The sequence below is a fragment of the Eptesicus fuscus genome, chromosome 6 (assembly GCF_027574615.1).
Source record: "Eptesicus fuscus isolate TK198812 chromosome 6, DD_ASM_mEF_20220401, whole genome shotgun sequence".
Classification (NCBI taxonomy): domain Eukaryota; kingdom Metazoa; phylum Chordata; class Mammalia; order Chiroptera; family Vespertilionidae; genus Eptesicus; species Eptesicus fuscus.
In genome coordinates this window covers 6,222,812-6,235,979 of record NC_072478.1, presented here as the reverse complement: position 1 = coordinate 6,235,979, position 13,168 = coordinate 6,222,812, and the positions used below count along the sequence as shown (strand labels likewise).

The following is a 13,168-nucleotide window of genomic DNA, read 5'->3' as shown; positions in this document are numbered from 1 at the left end:
CTTAAGATTCTTTGTCTTTAATGTTTGGCATTTATATGTGTCTGGGCGTGGGTCTGTTTGGATTCTTCTTGTTTGGGGTTCTCTGTGCCTCCTGAACTTGTGTGACCTTTTCCTTTACTAGGTTAGGGAAGTTTTCTACCATTATTTCTTCAGACACCTTCTCTATTCCTTTCTCCCTTTCTGCCTCTTCTGACATACCTGATATTCTAATATTGTTACGTTTCACATTATCCCACAGCTCCCTTAAGCTGTCCTCCTGTTTTTTAATTTTTTTTTCTTTTTGGTTCTCTAATTGAGTGATATTTTCAACTCTGTCTTCTAATTCACTGATTTGATCCTCAGCTTCCCCTAATCTTCTGTGTATTCCTTCCAATTTGTTCTTTATTTGTATTATGTCATTCTTTAACTCAGACTGTTCTTTTTTCATAGTTACTATATCTTTTTTCATACTGTTGAGCATTTATAACATCATTATTCTGAATTCTGTTTTAGATAAATTTCTCATCTCTGCTTCATTTATCTCTTCTTCTGGAGAATTCGTAAGTTCTTTCATTTGAGGGTTGTTTCTTTGTTTCCTCATTTTGGTTGTCTGTTTGGGTTTGTGACTATGTTTTAGGTAGATCCTCTATACCTCTCAATCTCTAGTGCAAGACAGTGTTAAAGGCTGTTTCTGACTTATTGGATCAGGCAAAGACTCAAAAGCCTTCAGGACTACCTCTATCTAAAGACTAATAGGATTCAGACTTGAATTGCTCCCAAGCAATCGTCCTCTGGTGTAGTGAGAGTTTTTTCAATAGTGTGGGGCAGTTGCTTCTGCCTGGAGGCTAATTGTTACCTTTAATCTCTTAAGTGGCCTCAGGGCAAGGTGTTTTCCAACAGGGTGTGTCAACTGACTTCCCCCCAGGCAAGGCAGATGTCTATGTGGGAAAGATGTCCTCCACTGAATGACTCAGCCCATGAAACTTGGGGTGTCTGCCTTCTAAGCTCTATCCTCCAAGTCCCAGTCCTGGGTTCTGCTCTTGCAGCTCCAGTCCACTTCACTCTCCCTCTGACAAGGATGCCCACTATCACCCGTCTATTCAACATGGCATTTAAAATCCTAGCCACAGCAATCAGATCAAAAAAAAAAAAGGAAAGAAAAGGCATCAGATAGGAAAAAAGTAAAACTCTCACTATTTGCCGTTGATATGATACTATACATAAAAAAGACTCCACCAAAAAGAATTAAGAAAACACTCCCAGTTACAGTTGCATCAAAAATAATAAAATACCTAGGAATAAATTTAACAAAGAGGTGTACTCTGAAAACTATAGGACATTGAAGAAAGAAATTGAAGAAGACACAAATAAATAGAAGAATATACCATGCTTATGGACTGGAAGGATTAATGTTGTTAAAATGTCCTTACTACCTAAAGCAATATACAGATTCAAAGCAATAGCTGTTAAAATACCAATGGTATTCTTCTAAAAACTAGAACTAATTCTAAAATTTATATGGAACTACAAGACACTAAATAGTCAAAGAAACCTTGAGAAGGAACAAAGTGGGAGGTATATACTCCCTGATTTGAAACAAAGCTACAATAATCAAAACAGTATGGTACTAGTATAAAAGCAGATATATACTAGCAGAGAGCCCACAAGTAAATCATCACTTATATGATCATTAATTTATGGGAAAGGAGGCAAGGATATACAATAGGTAAAGTGAAATAAATCACACATTAAGCCACAAAACCAGTCTCAATAACTTACAAAATATTGGAATCATGCCAAATGTCTTTTCAGACCATAATCTCTAAACACGAGGAAGAACATTGGAAAGCACACAAATATGTGGAGAAAAAACAACATGCTACTAAACAACAAATGGATCAAAGAGGAAATCAAGCCCTGGCTGGTATGACTCAGCTCTCTGAGCCTCGTTCTGTGCATCAAAAGGTCATGGGTTTAATTCCAGTCAGGGCACATGCTCAGGTTGTAGGATCCTGGGTAGGGGTGCATGTGGGAGGCAACAGCTCAATGTTTCTCTCTTACCTTGATGTTTCTCTCTCTCCCTTCTTTTCTCTCTAAAAATCAGTAAAAACATTTTTTTAAAAAAGAGGAAATCAACAACCTTGAGACAAAGCCCTTCAACAATTGGTGCTGGGAAAACTGGACAGATACATGCAAAAAAGTAAAACTGGACAACTTTCTCACACCATATACAAAAATAAACTCAATACAGATTAAACCCTTAAATGTGAGATATGAAACTATAAAACTCCTAGAAGAGAACATAGGCCAATAAACTTTTTCAGTCTTTTTTTTTTTGAATAATTATCTTTTTAAAAAAATAAATTTTCATTGATTTCAGAGAGGGAGAGAGATAGAAACATAGAGAGAGAATCACTGATGGGCTGCCTCCTGGATGCCCCCTCCTGGGGATTGAGCCCGCAACCCAGGCATGTGCCCTTGACTGGAATCAAACCCGGGGCCCTTCAGTCCGCAGGCCGACGCTCTATCCACTGCGCCAAACCGGCTAGGGCTCTTTTTCAGTCTTAATGTCTTTTTGGATATATCTCCTCGGGCAAGGGCAACAACAACAAAAATAAATAGGACTACATCAAACTAAAATAACACAATCAACAACACAAAAAGATAACATACTGAATGGGAGAAGATATTTGCAAATGATACATCCAATAACACATTATTATGCAATGTATATACTGTACATATAAGGAACTCATGTAACGTAACACCAAAAAAACAACCCAATTAAAAAATGTGCAGAGGGCTTGGCTGGGGTCAGTTGTGTGGAGCATCATCCCATACACCAAAAGGTGGCAGGTTCAATCCCAGGTCAGGGCACATAGCTAGGTTTCAGGTTAGATCCCCATTTGGGACTCGTGGGAGAGGCAACCAATCAATGTTTCTCTCTCCCTCCCCTCCTCTGTCTCTAAGAAATCAATAAACATATTCTTGGGTGAGGATAAAAAAATAATTAGTAAATAAGTAAAAATTAAAAATGTGGACCTAAATACACATTTCTTCAAAGAGGACCTACAAATGACCAAGACACGATAAAAAAAATGCTCAGTATCACGACTCATCAGGGAAACACAAATCAAACTACAATGAGATATCACCTTACTCTTATCAGAATGACTATCATCAAAAAAAATCAACAAATAACAAGTACTGGTGAGAATGTGGAGAAAACGGAACCCTCACACACACTTGGTGGGACTATAAATTGGTACAGCCAATATGAAAAACAGTATGGAAGTTCCTCAAAAATTAAAAACAGAACTATCTTATGAATGGGTATTTATCTAAAGAAAACAAAAACAAATTTGAAAAGATATATACTCCTGTGTGTTCACTGTAGCATTATTTACAATAGCCGAGATATGGAAGCAGCCTAGGTGTTAATTGATAGATGAATAAAAAGATGTGACACACACACACATAGTTGAATATTATTCAGCAATAAGAGAATGAAATCTTGATATTTGTGACAGACCTAGAAGGTATTATGCTAAATGAAAAAAGTCAGACAAACACCATATGATCTCATTTATGTATAGGATCAAAAAACACCAAATATAAATAAACAAAACAGATACAGACGCATAATATAAAGAACAAACTGACAGTTGCCAAAGGGAAGGAGGGTGGTCAGGGAATGGTTGAAATAAAAAAATTAATTAATTTTTAGAAAAGACAAAATTAAGAAAAAAATAGCTCTAACAGGATCCTGAGTCATCTGAGTAGGTGCTTTAAAATTTATTTGTCCCGTCTGAAACCTAACAAGATATTTCAAAGTGTTTAATAACTCTATGATTAGAAATTTAGCAGAATTAAAAGTTTAATAATGATTTTTTAAGCCTTTTCAGCCACTTATCCTGCCAATAATCAGAAATCTAGAGAGAAACCAAGATGGCGGCATAGGTAAGCACCTAAACTGCTGCCTCGCACAACAATTTCAAAACTACAACTAAAAGACAGAACGGACATCACCCAGAACCACAGGAAAGCTGGCTGAGTGAAAATTCTACAACTAGAAGGAAAGAGAAAAGCTCACAGAGAATCAGAGGAGCTGCAAAGGGCTGAGGTACGGAGACACATGCGCAGAGAGGAAGGGCGGCTGAGTGCCTGGCTGGCTTTCTCTGGCAGGAGGGGGAAGAAAGCCCCCGACTGCACTGAACCCCAGTTCTGACTGCACTGAACCCCAGTTCCGGGAAACATCCCGTGGACCCAGGCTCATACGGGGAGAGTCTGGACTGTCAGGTAGAGAGAAAGGCACACAGAGACTCGGAGACTCGGGGGAGCCGCGGTGGGCAGGGGTCTGGAGGCACGTGCGCACACAAGACTGACTGCGGAGGTTGCCACTGACTTTACCTAGCGGAAGGGAGTCAGAAGCTCCTGACTGCACTGAACCCCAGTGCAAACTGCACTGAACCCCAGTTCCAGGTGAGCCCCTGGGGACCCACACTCCTATTGGGGGAATCTGGACTGTCAGGCGGAAATTTAGGGGAGCCGTGGAAGACAAAGGTCTGGAGGCGCGCGCAAGGGCAAGGCTGACGGGAAGCCATGACTGTCTGCTCAGCCCTGAGACTCCGCCCCATCCAAGCTGAGCACAGAGGCTTTTGCAATTTTGCAAGTCTGGTCCTATAAGGCTGTCTCCAGCACAGAAGGTCTTCCATTATAGACACAGCGGGTCCTCACAGCCAATTGGCCTGGAGGTCAATTCCTCCCAGTGATACCAACAACAATCAAGACTTAACTACAACAAGGCTGTACACACAGTCCACAAAGGGGTGCACCAAGAGTGTTCACCTCAGGTAACTGGGGAGGCCGACCCACTGGGCCATATAGGAAACCTAGCACACAAAGCTACCCTACCAACTCAGGGAAGTAGCGAAAATGCGGAGACGAAGAAACAGATCACAAACGAAAGAAATGGAAGAAAACAAACGACTGGATATAGAATTCAAAACCATGGTTATAAGGTTTTTCAAGAATTTCCTAGAAAAGGCCGATAAATTTAGCGAGACCCTCGAGGATATGGAAAAGGACCAACTAGAAATTAAACATACACTGACTGAAATAAAAAATATTATACAGGGACCCAACAGCAGACAAGAGGAACACAAGAATAAAGTCAAAGATTTGAAATACAAAGAAGCAAAAAACACTCAACCAGGAAAGAAAAAAGAAAAAGGAATCCAAAAAGATGAAGATAGTGTAGGAAGCCTCTGGGACAACTTCAAGCATACCAACATCAGAATTATGGGGATGTCAGAAGAGAGAGAGCAAGATACTGAAAACCTATTTGAAGAAATAATGACAGAAAAATTCCCCCACCTGGTGAAAGAAATAGACTTACAAGTCCAGGAAGCGCACAGAACCCCAAACAAAAGGAATCCAAAGAGGACCACACCAAGACACATCATAATTAAAATGCCAAGAGTAAAAGACAAAGAGAGAATATTAAAAGCAGCAAGAGAAAAACAGTTAAGTTACCTACAAGGGAGCACCCTTACGATTGTCAGCTGATTTCTCAACAGAAACTATGCAGGCCAGACGGGAGTGGCAAGAAATATTCAAAGTGATGAACAGTAAGAACCTACAACCAAGATTACTCTACCCAGCAAAGTTATCATTCAGAATTGAAGGTCAGATAAAAAGCTTCACAGATAAGAAAAAGCTAAAGGAGTTCATCACGACCAAACCAGTGTTATATGAAATGCTAAAAGGTATTCTTTAAGAAGAGGAAGAAGAAAAAAATAAAGATAAAAATTATGAACAACAAATACATATCTATCAACAAGTGAACCTAAAAATCAAGTGAATTAAAAATCTGAGGAACAGAATAAACTGGTGAATATAATAGAATCAGGGGCATAGAAAGGGAGTCGACTGATAATTCTCAGGGGGAAAAGCGTATGGGGGGTGCAGGAAGAGACTGGACAAAAATCGTACACCTATGGATGAGGACAGTGGGGGGGAGGTAAGGGCAGAGGGTGGGGTGGGAATTGGGTGGAGGGGATCTATGGGGGGAAAAAGGAGAAACAACTGTAATCTGAACAATAAAGATTTATTAAATTAAAAAAATAATAAAGTTACATTCTTTGGGGAAAAAAAGAAAAAAAAAAGAAATCTAAACACAGCTCACAACAGCCTGAGAATAAGGAAATGGGAGCAAAAAAGCCTAAAAAAATTTTTTTTAAATATACTACTATTTTTATTGATTTCAGAGAGGAAGGAAAAGGGAGAGTTAGAAACATCAATGATGAGAATCATTGATGGGCTACTTCCTGCATGCCCCCTACTGGGGGATCAAGCCCAAAACCTTGGCATGTTCCTTGACTGGGAACTGACCTGGTGACCTCCTGGTTCACAGGTCGATGCTCAACTGTTAAGCCACAGGGGCCAAGTGCAAAAAGCCTTTTAAAAACACAATTGAGCCAGTTAGGCTCAGTGGATAGAGCATCGGCCTGCGGACTGAAAGGTCCTGGGTTCAATTCCAGTCGAGGACACATGCCTGGGTTACGGGCTCGATCCCCAGTAGGGGGCATGCAGGAGGCAGCTGATCAATGATTCACTCTCATCATTGATGTTTCTCTCTCCCTCTTTCCACTCTGAAATCAATAAAAAATATTTTTAAAAAACCACAATTGACTGAAAAGATTCCCTTACATAAGCACCTGTCCCTCAGCCTCACTAAAACTTATTTCTCAAGGACAAATAAAAATCTTAAATTTCTTCTCTGATAATAGTAAAAGCCTTACTGATCTGGACAAATTTATTCCAACTGTTACAAATTAGTGGGTTTTTCCTTTATTGTACCTGTCTCATGGCTGAATTTTAAAATTGAAACTATCAGATCTCTCTCATCATGGATGTTTCTATCTCTCCCTCTTCTTCCTTCTTCTCTGAAATCAATAAAAATATATTTTAAAAAATGATTTCCTGTGCTCTTCATCATATCTTAACTGTTTAAGTAAACAAAGTCTTCGTACTAAGAGGACTAAATTTTGCTTACAACTACTAGTATTTAACTTTCTGTATTTGCCTGTGTCATCTTTGTCACCATGATTAAGTATCCTTACACAATTACCTATGATTGTATTTGCCCAAATGTTTTTTTTTTTCTTTATGTTTTAAGACTTTTGATATGATGTGGAATCTAATGAACAAAATAAACTGACGAACAGAACAGAACAGAGGCATGGGTACATGGAACAGACTGACAGCTGTAAAAGGGGAGGGGAGAGTGGTACTGAATGAAAGAAGGTGAAGGGATTAGCCAGAAAATATATACACATAGCACATAGACTCAGACACCAGTGTGGTGATAGCCAGAGGGAAAGGGGGTGGGGACTAGGTGGAGGTGGGCAAAGGCGGGGAAATGAGGACGGAAAGAGACTTCCCTTGGAGCAACTGGTGCACAATGCAGTGTACAGATGATATTTTATTGAGTTGTACACTTGAAACCTGTATGGTTTTGCAAACCAATGTCATCCCAATAAATTCAATTAAAAAAAAAAAAAGTTCTTTCGACACCTAAAAAACAAAAACTTTTGATATGTTTGACAAAATTCGAAAACTAAATAGAATTATTTTCTTGATCTGAAAGTGAGATTTTCTAAAAAAGGACTTTGGAACATTTCAAAGAATATATCTCTCTCACTCTCCCTCCTTATAAAAGAGAAATATTGCCCTGGCTGGTGTGGTTTAGTTGGTGGGGCACCGTCCCATGCATTGGAAGGTGATCTCCAATCAGAGCATATGAGAGGAGGATATCAATTTATCTTGCTCACATCAATGTTTCTCTCTCTCTCTCCTTTCCTCCCTCTCTAAAAATCAATTTTAAAAAAAGAAATATTAAACCAACTAGGCTTATTTGGTATATTAAATTACATGGGAAGCATCGTCAAATAAATGATGCTAACTAAAACTTTGATTATATTTGTGTAGATATTAACATAAATATCCTAGAAATTATGTAAAATTCCAAAAAATCTGATGTCTTAATATGTTAGAAAACTTACATTCTTTCTGTCTCAAAGTTGTCCTTCCAGTCTCTTAAAGTTGTAAATCTTAGCATGTGTTTCAACTGTAAATATCCAGGAGCTAGCCAAAACACTGCCTACAGAGACTGAAGGAAAAAAACTAGAGAGACTTTTTAAAAGTACAGACTACGATACAAGTTCCCTTGTATAAACTGATTAGTAAAAGAGCTAAGGTTTGCCCTGACCGGTGTGGCTCAGCGGATGGAGCGTCGGCCTGCGGAGTGAGGAGTCCCAGGTTCGATTCCGGTCAAGGGCATGTACCTTGGTTGCAGGCACGTCCCCAGTAGGGGGTGTGCAGGAGGCAGCTGATCGATGTTTCTCTCTCATCGATGTTTCTAACTATCCCTCTCCCTTCCTCTCTGTAAAAATCAATAAAATATATTTTTAAAAAAATTTTTTTAAAAAGAGCTAAGGTTTGTGTTTTTTTTACAAAACTATTTAAAAAAATAAAGATGAGCCCAGCTGGTGTGGCTCAGTGATTGAGCGTCAACCCATGAACCAGGAGGTCACGATTCAATTCCTGGTCAAGGTACATGCCCGGCTTGGAGGCTGAATCCCCAGTAGAGGATGTGCAGGAGGCAGCTGATAGATGTTTCCCTCTCATCATTGATGCTTCTATCTCTCTCTCTCTCCCTTCCTCTCTCTAAAATCAATTAAAAATATATATTTTTTAAAAAATAATAAAAAGATGAAAGAAAAATGACTGCATATAGAAAGCAGGACATATGTTTTCCATAAAAGAAGGTATGAGAAAGAAGATGCACTTTTGTTGAGGGAAAGGAAAATAGATGTTTTTTGGATAAGGAAAGATATAAAGGACATGGGTTCTTTGTTGTTATTCTTTTGGTAAAGGAAGAAAAAAGAAAGTAATTTTGTCGTATTTTGTTTCAAAATAAGAATAAAAGTAGGACAAAAGCTGAAAGGTGTATGGAAGCTGCAGAAAGTTTATGGAAAAGGGAAGGTCAATGGTGAAAAAGGAGACATATGTAATATTTTAAACAATAAAAAATAATAAATAATAAATAAAATAAAATACAGGTTTCTGATAAACTTCCAGATTGTATCATTAAACTAGGTGAGGATTTGCAGAACACTAAGAAAAACTGAATTCATAAAACTGCTGACAAAAAGATCAAGATCAATAGGAATTGACCTAGCCAGTTTGGTTCAATGGACAGAGCATCAGCCTGTGGACTGAAGGGTCCCAGGTTTGATTCTGGTCAAAGGCATGTGCCCATGTTGTGGGCTCGATCCCCAGTAGGGAGCGTGCAGGAGGCAGCCGATCAATGATTCTCTCCCATCATTGATGTTTCTATCTCTCTCTCCCTCTCCCTTTCTCTGTGAAATTAAAAACTATATTAAAAAAAAAAAAAAAAGATCAACAGGAATTAATAGCACAAGGCTGAATGAACTAGTGAGGATGAACATAATTTTTATGTTTTTTTTATATGAAATATTACTGGGCTTTTTAAATCTTTGTTTTCCAGATATAAAATTTTTTTCTCTAAAGCTACCCATGACCTACAACAATTTAGTCAATTATACCTTTGGTAAGCAGAACTGAAACATCTATCTTTTTCTCCCTACTGGGATCCCTCTAAAATTTATAAACTCTTAGCATAAACCACACCTTCATTTTTTCTTTTCCCTTACTTTAGTTCCTTTCTAGTTCCTTTAATATGTCACAAATAATATGCAAGGCCAAGCACTCAATATAAGTAGCTATTGTTTCCCCTTTTCCTTTAATTTCTACCTGGGAAGATAACTCAAACTACTTCACAGGCCAAAATGTGCAACTGGTTGCACAAATAGTCAAGGATTTCAATGCCTGGGAATGTCAATTCCAATGAAGGTACCCAATTTGGAAGAAAACATTTTCCTTGGGCAGGTACTGCAGTTAACAAATACATGATTAAAACTTGTCACAAACCTTAGAGAAAACTGCTGAAGCTAGCGCTAAAGCAATAGCCAACCAGGAAAACTTTTTAAATTCCCTTGCACAAATTATGCTAGATGATAAAATTGTGCTTGACTATATTCTAGCTGAGCAAGATGAGGTTTGCTGTGTTAATACTTCTTGTTACACTTGGATAAAACACCTTTGGTGAAACAGAGATAGAACTAGATAAAATCTGGGCACAAGTCAAATGATTAACCACAGACACATCCTGGTTCTCTAATACCTTAGCTAACTTCCCTTAAGCATTCCTCCTGGTTCAGATCTATTCTTCAATTTGAACTTAGCCTTTTATTTATTACTAGAGGCCCAGTGCATGATTCAATCATGCACGTGTAGGGTCACCTACACGCTTTCGCTTTCGATCGCGGGGGAGCCTGGTGCCGGAGCAGACAGGCACCTAGCTCCCCCGCTTTTGATGGTCCACGGCGGGACGTGAGCTCACTGCCCCAGAGGCCCCTTCTGTTCCGCAGCACAGCCATGGCAGAGACGCTGAGCTCGCGCCGCTGCTGGCGACGCAAGCTCAGCGTCCTGCTGGCCCAATCGGCTACCCCGGCCACCCCGAGTCCCGCCCCCTGCGACTCCCGCTGGCCCAATCGTGGGCATAGCGGAGTGATGGTAATTTACATATTACCATTTTATTAGGTAGGATAGCCACTAGAGGCCCGGTGCATGAAATTCATGCAGGGGGGTGGCGGGGAAGAGGCAGCGAGGGGGTATCCTGTCAGCCTGGCCTGCATCCTCTCCAATCCAGGACCCCCTCAGGGGATATCTGACTGCTGGTCTGGGATTGGGCCTAAACCGGCAGTCGGACATCCCTCTCGCAATCCAGGACCGCTGGCTCCTAACCGCTCACCTGCCTGCCTGCCTGCCTGCCTGATCTCCCCTAACCGCTCTCCCCTGCTGGCCTGATCGCCCCTAACTGCTCTCCCCTGATCACCCCTAACCGCCTCTGCCTCAGCCCCTGCCACAGTGGCTTTGTCCGGAAGGATGTCCGGAAGACGTCCAGTCTAATTAGCATATTATCCTTTTATTAGTATAGAAGATTTTTGCAGTTATAAACTTGTGTTTTGCATAGCTCAATGTCTTAAAAATACCACTCAGATACTAGTTGCTCAACATTTTGAAATGAGCACTAAGGTTTATGAGACTTCATATGAGAAGTCTCAAGAAACTACAAAAGAGTTTGTCTGTGGAGGAACATGATGATAAAGCTTTCCTCTGTTCCTCTGGTTGCTCAAATGTGCCCTAAGGCACCTAAAAAAAACCCCGAATTTCCCACCTATGTGGCATATGGCATACCAGCAAGAGCCTTCTTAGTGATGAGGAACTGACCATGGCATGACATACTGAAAATGAGCCTTCTCTGCCCTAGCCGGTTTTGCTCAGTGGATAGAGTGTCGTCCTGCGAACTGAAAGGTCCCAGGTTTGATTCTGGTCAAGGGCACATGCCCAGGTTGTGGGCTCGATCCCCAGTGGGGGACTTGCAGGAGGCAGCCGATCCATGATTCTCTTTCATCATGGATGTCTCTCTCTCTACCTCTTCCTTCCTCTCTGAAATCAATAAAAATATATTAAAAAAAAAATAAATGGCTGAAACCGGTTTGGCTCAGTGGATAGAGCAACAGCCTGTGGACTGAAAGGTCCCAGGTTTGATTCAGGTCAAGGTCATGTACCTTGGTTGTGGGCACATCTCCAGTAGGGGGTGTGCAGGAGGCAGCTGATCGATGTTTCTCTCTCATCGATGTTTCTAACTCTCTATCCCTCTCCCTTCCTCTCTGTAAAAAAATCAATAAATATATTAAAAGAAAGAAAGAAAGAAAATGAGCCTTCTCAGCAATGAGGGACCAATGGTGCTTTTAATAACTGATCAGTACTGTTTTCCAGCAACTGATCAGCGATGCTTTCAAGGAAAGATCTCAATCTAAAGGAAGAAAATGTCAAAAATAATACAAACTGGGCCAATTTAAAATGGAATTGGAACTGCCATCCCAGAAGGACTGACATGCACGTTTTTCAAACCTTTGGAAGGGTAAAACAGGGCAAAATAACCTATGGATTGGGCCTAAAGCAACTTGTTTCCTAAACAACTGTTTGCAAAGATAAGAGAGAAGATATGATGACTACCAGACTGAATATTAAAAACATTCTTTAAAATTAGCACCACTATGTTAGCTTATTTGCCCCTATAGATATTACTCTCGTCTACTGACATAGTTATTCCGCTTCCTTTACTCAAAAATACCCCTTGCCTTCACTCCTAGTCAAAATACTGTTTGGAATTTTGTCTGAATCAGTGCTTCCCAAATAGCTATTCTTTTGGATCTCAAACAAATGCTTGCTGCCTCTCACTTTTGCCTTTTATCTTTAGGTTAATAACACCAACATCTCGGGAGTGGGGAGTGATCAGCAAGTCAGGCACCTGCTCGGCACCTGATTCCCCACAGGTGAGGATATGACTGTTACTCAATTCAATTTTTCAAATTGAGGCTTAGGGGATCCAGGACCACACAGCCATGGAGAACCCAGGTCTGGCTGATTCCAGCAGGCCTTCGGCAAGATAAACATGTGCATGAGGTGTACATGTGCGCGCGCTGGCACACCCACACCTGCAGGTGTTTCCTGATCACGCCATGTCCACATGTGGCCTGAGTACTGTGCTTTGGTGGGAGACTCTGCCCTGCACCCAGTGTACCCACGCACCTTCTCAAAATGGCCACTGCGGATGTAGTAGTCGGCCAGTGAACACCAGAGCTTGCCCAGCTGGTCTGTGAAGCGGGTAAGGCCCCCTCGGATGATGGCGTCCACGTTGAGCGACTGCACCTTGTCCGGGTTCTGGGAGATGAGGTCACAGAGCTCGTGCCACAGCTGCAGGGTCCAGGAAGGAATCTCAGCCTTAGTCCCTGAGCGGGTAAGCCCTCCAACCTGGCCCCCGTCTCCCCACAGGCCCACCTGGTAGTTGGACTTGCCAGCCTTGGAGACGAAGCGCTCATCATTCACCACGGTGGCCAGGCGCTGTGCAGCCTCGTCCAGCCGGTCACTTGACTTGAGGTACTCGATGTATTCCTCTGCGCTCTCGGGGCTCAGCTGAGACCCACGAACCATGTCAGCAGTCAGTGGGGCCACAGAGCCCCAATGCTGTGCC

General features: G+C 41.1%; 1 protein-coding gene across 1 annotated transcript in view; it reads right to left on the bottom strand.

Annotated features, from left to right (window-relative positions):
* Positions 1-13,168, bottom strand: part of XAB2 (XPA binding protein 2) — a 30,817-nt gene that overhangs the window by 11,789 nt on the left and 5,860 nt on the right. The window contains exons 5-6 of the mRNA XM_028160431.2: positions 12,976-13,110; positions 12,727-12,891 (exon numbers count right to left, since the gene is read on the bottom strand). Of these exons, the coding sequence (XP_028016232.1) occupies positions 12,727-12,891; positions 12,976-13,110 (300 nt within the window). The remainder of the gene's footprint in view (positions 1-12,726; positions 12,892-12,975; positions 13,111-13,168) is intronic.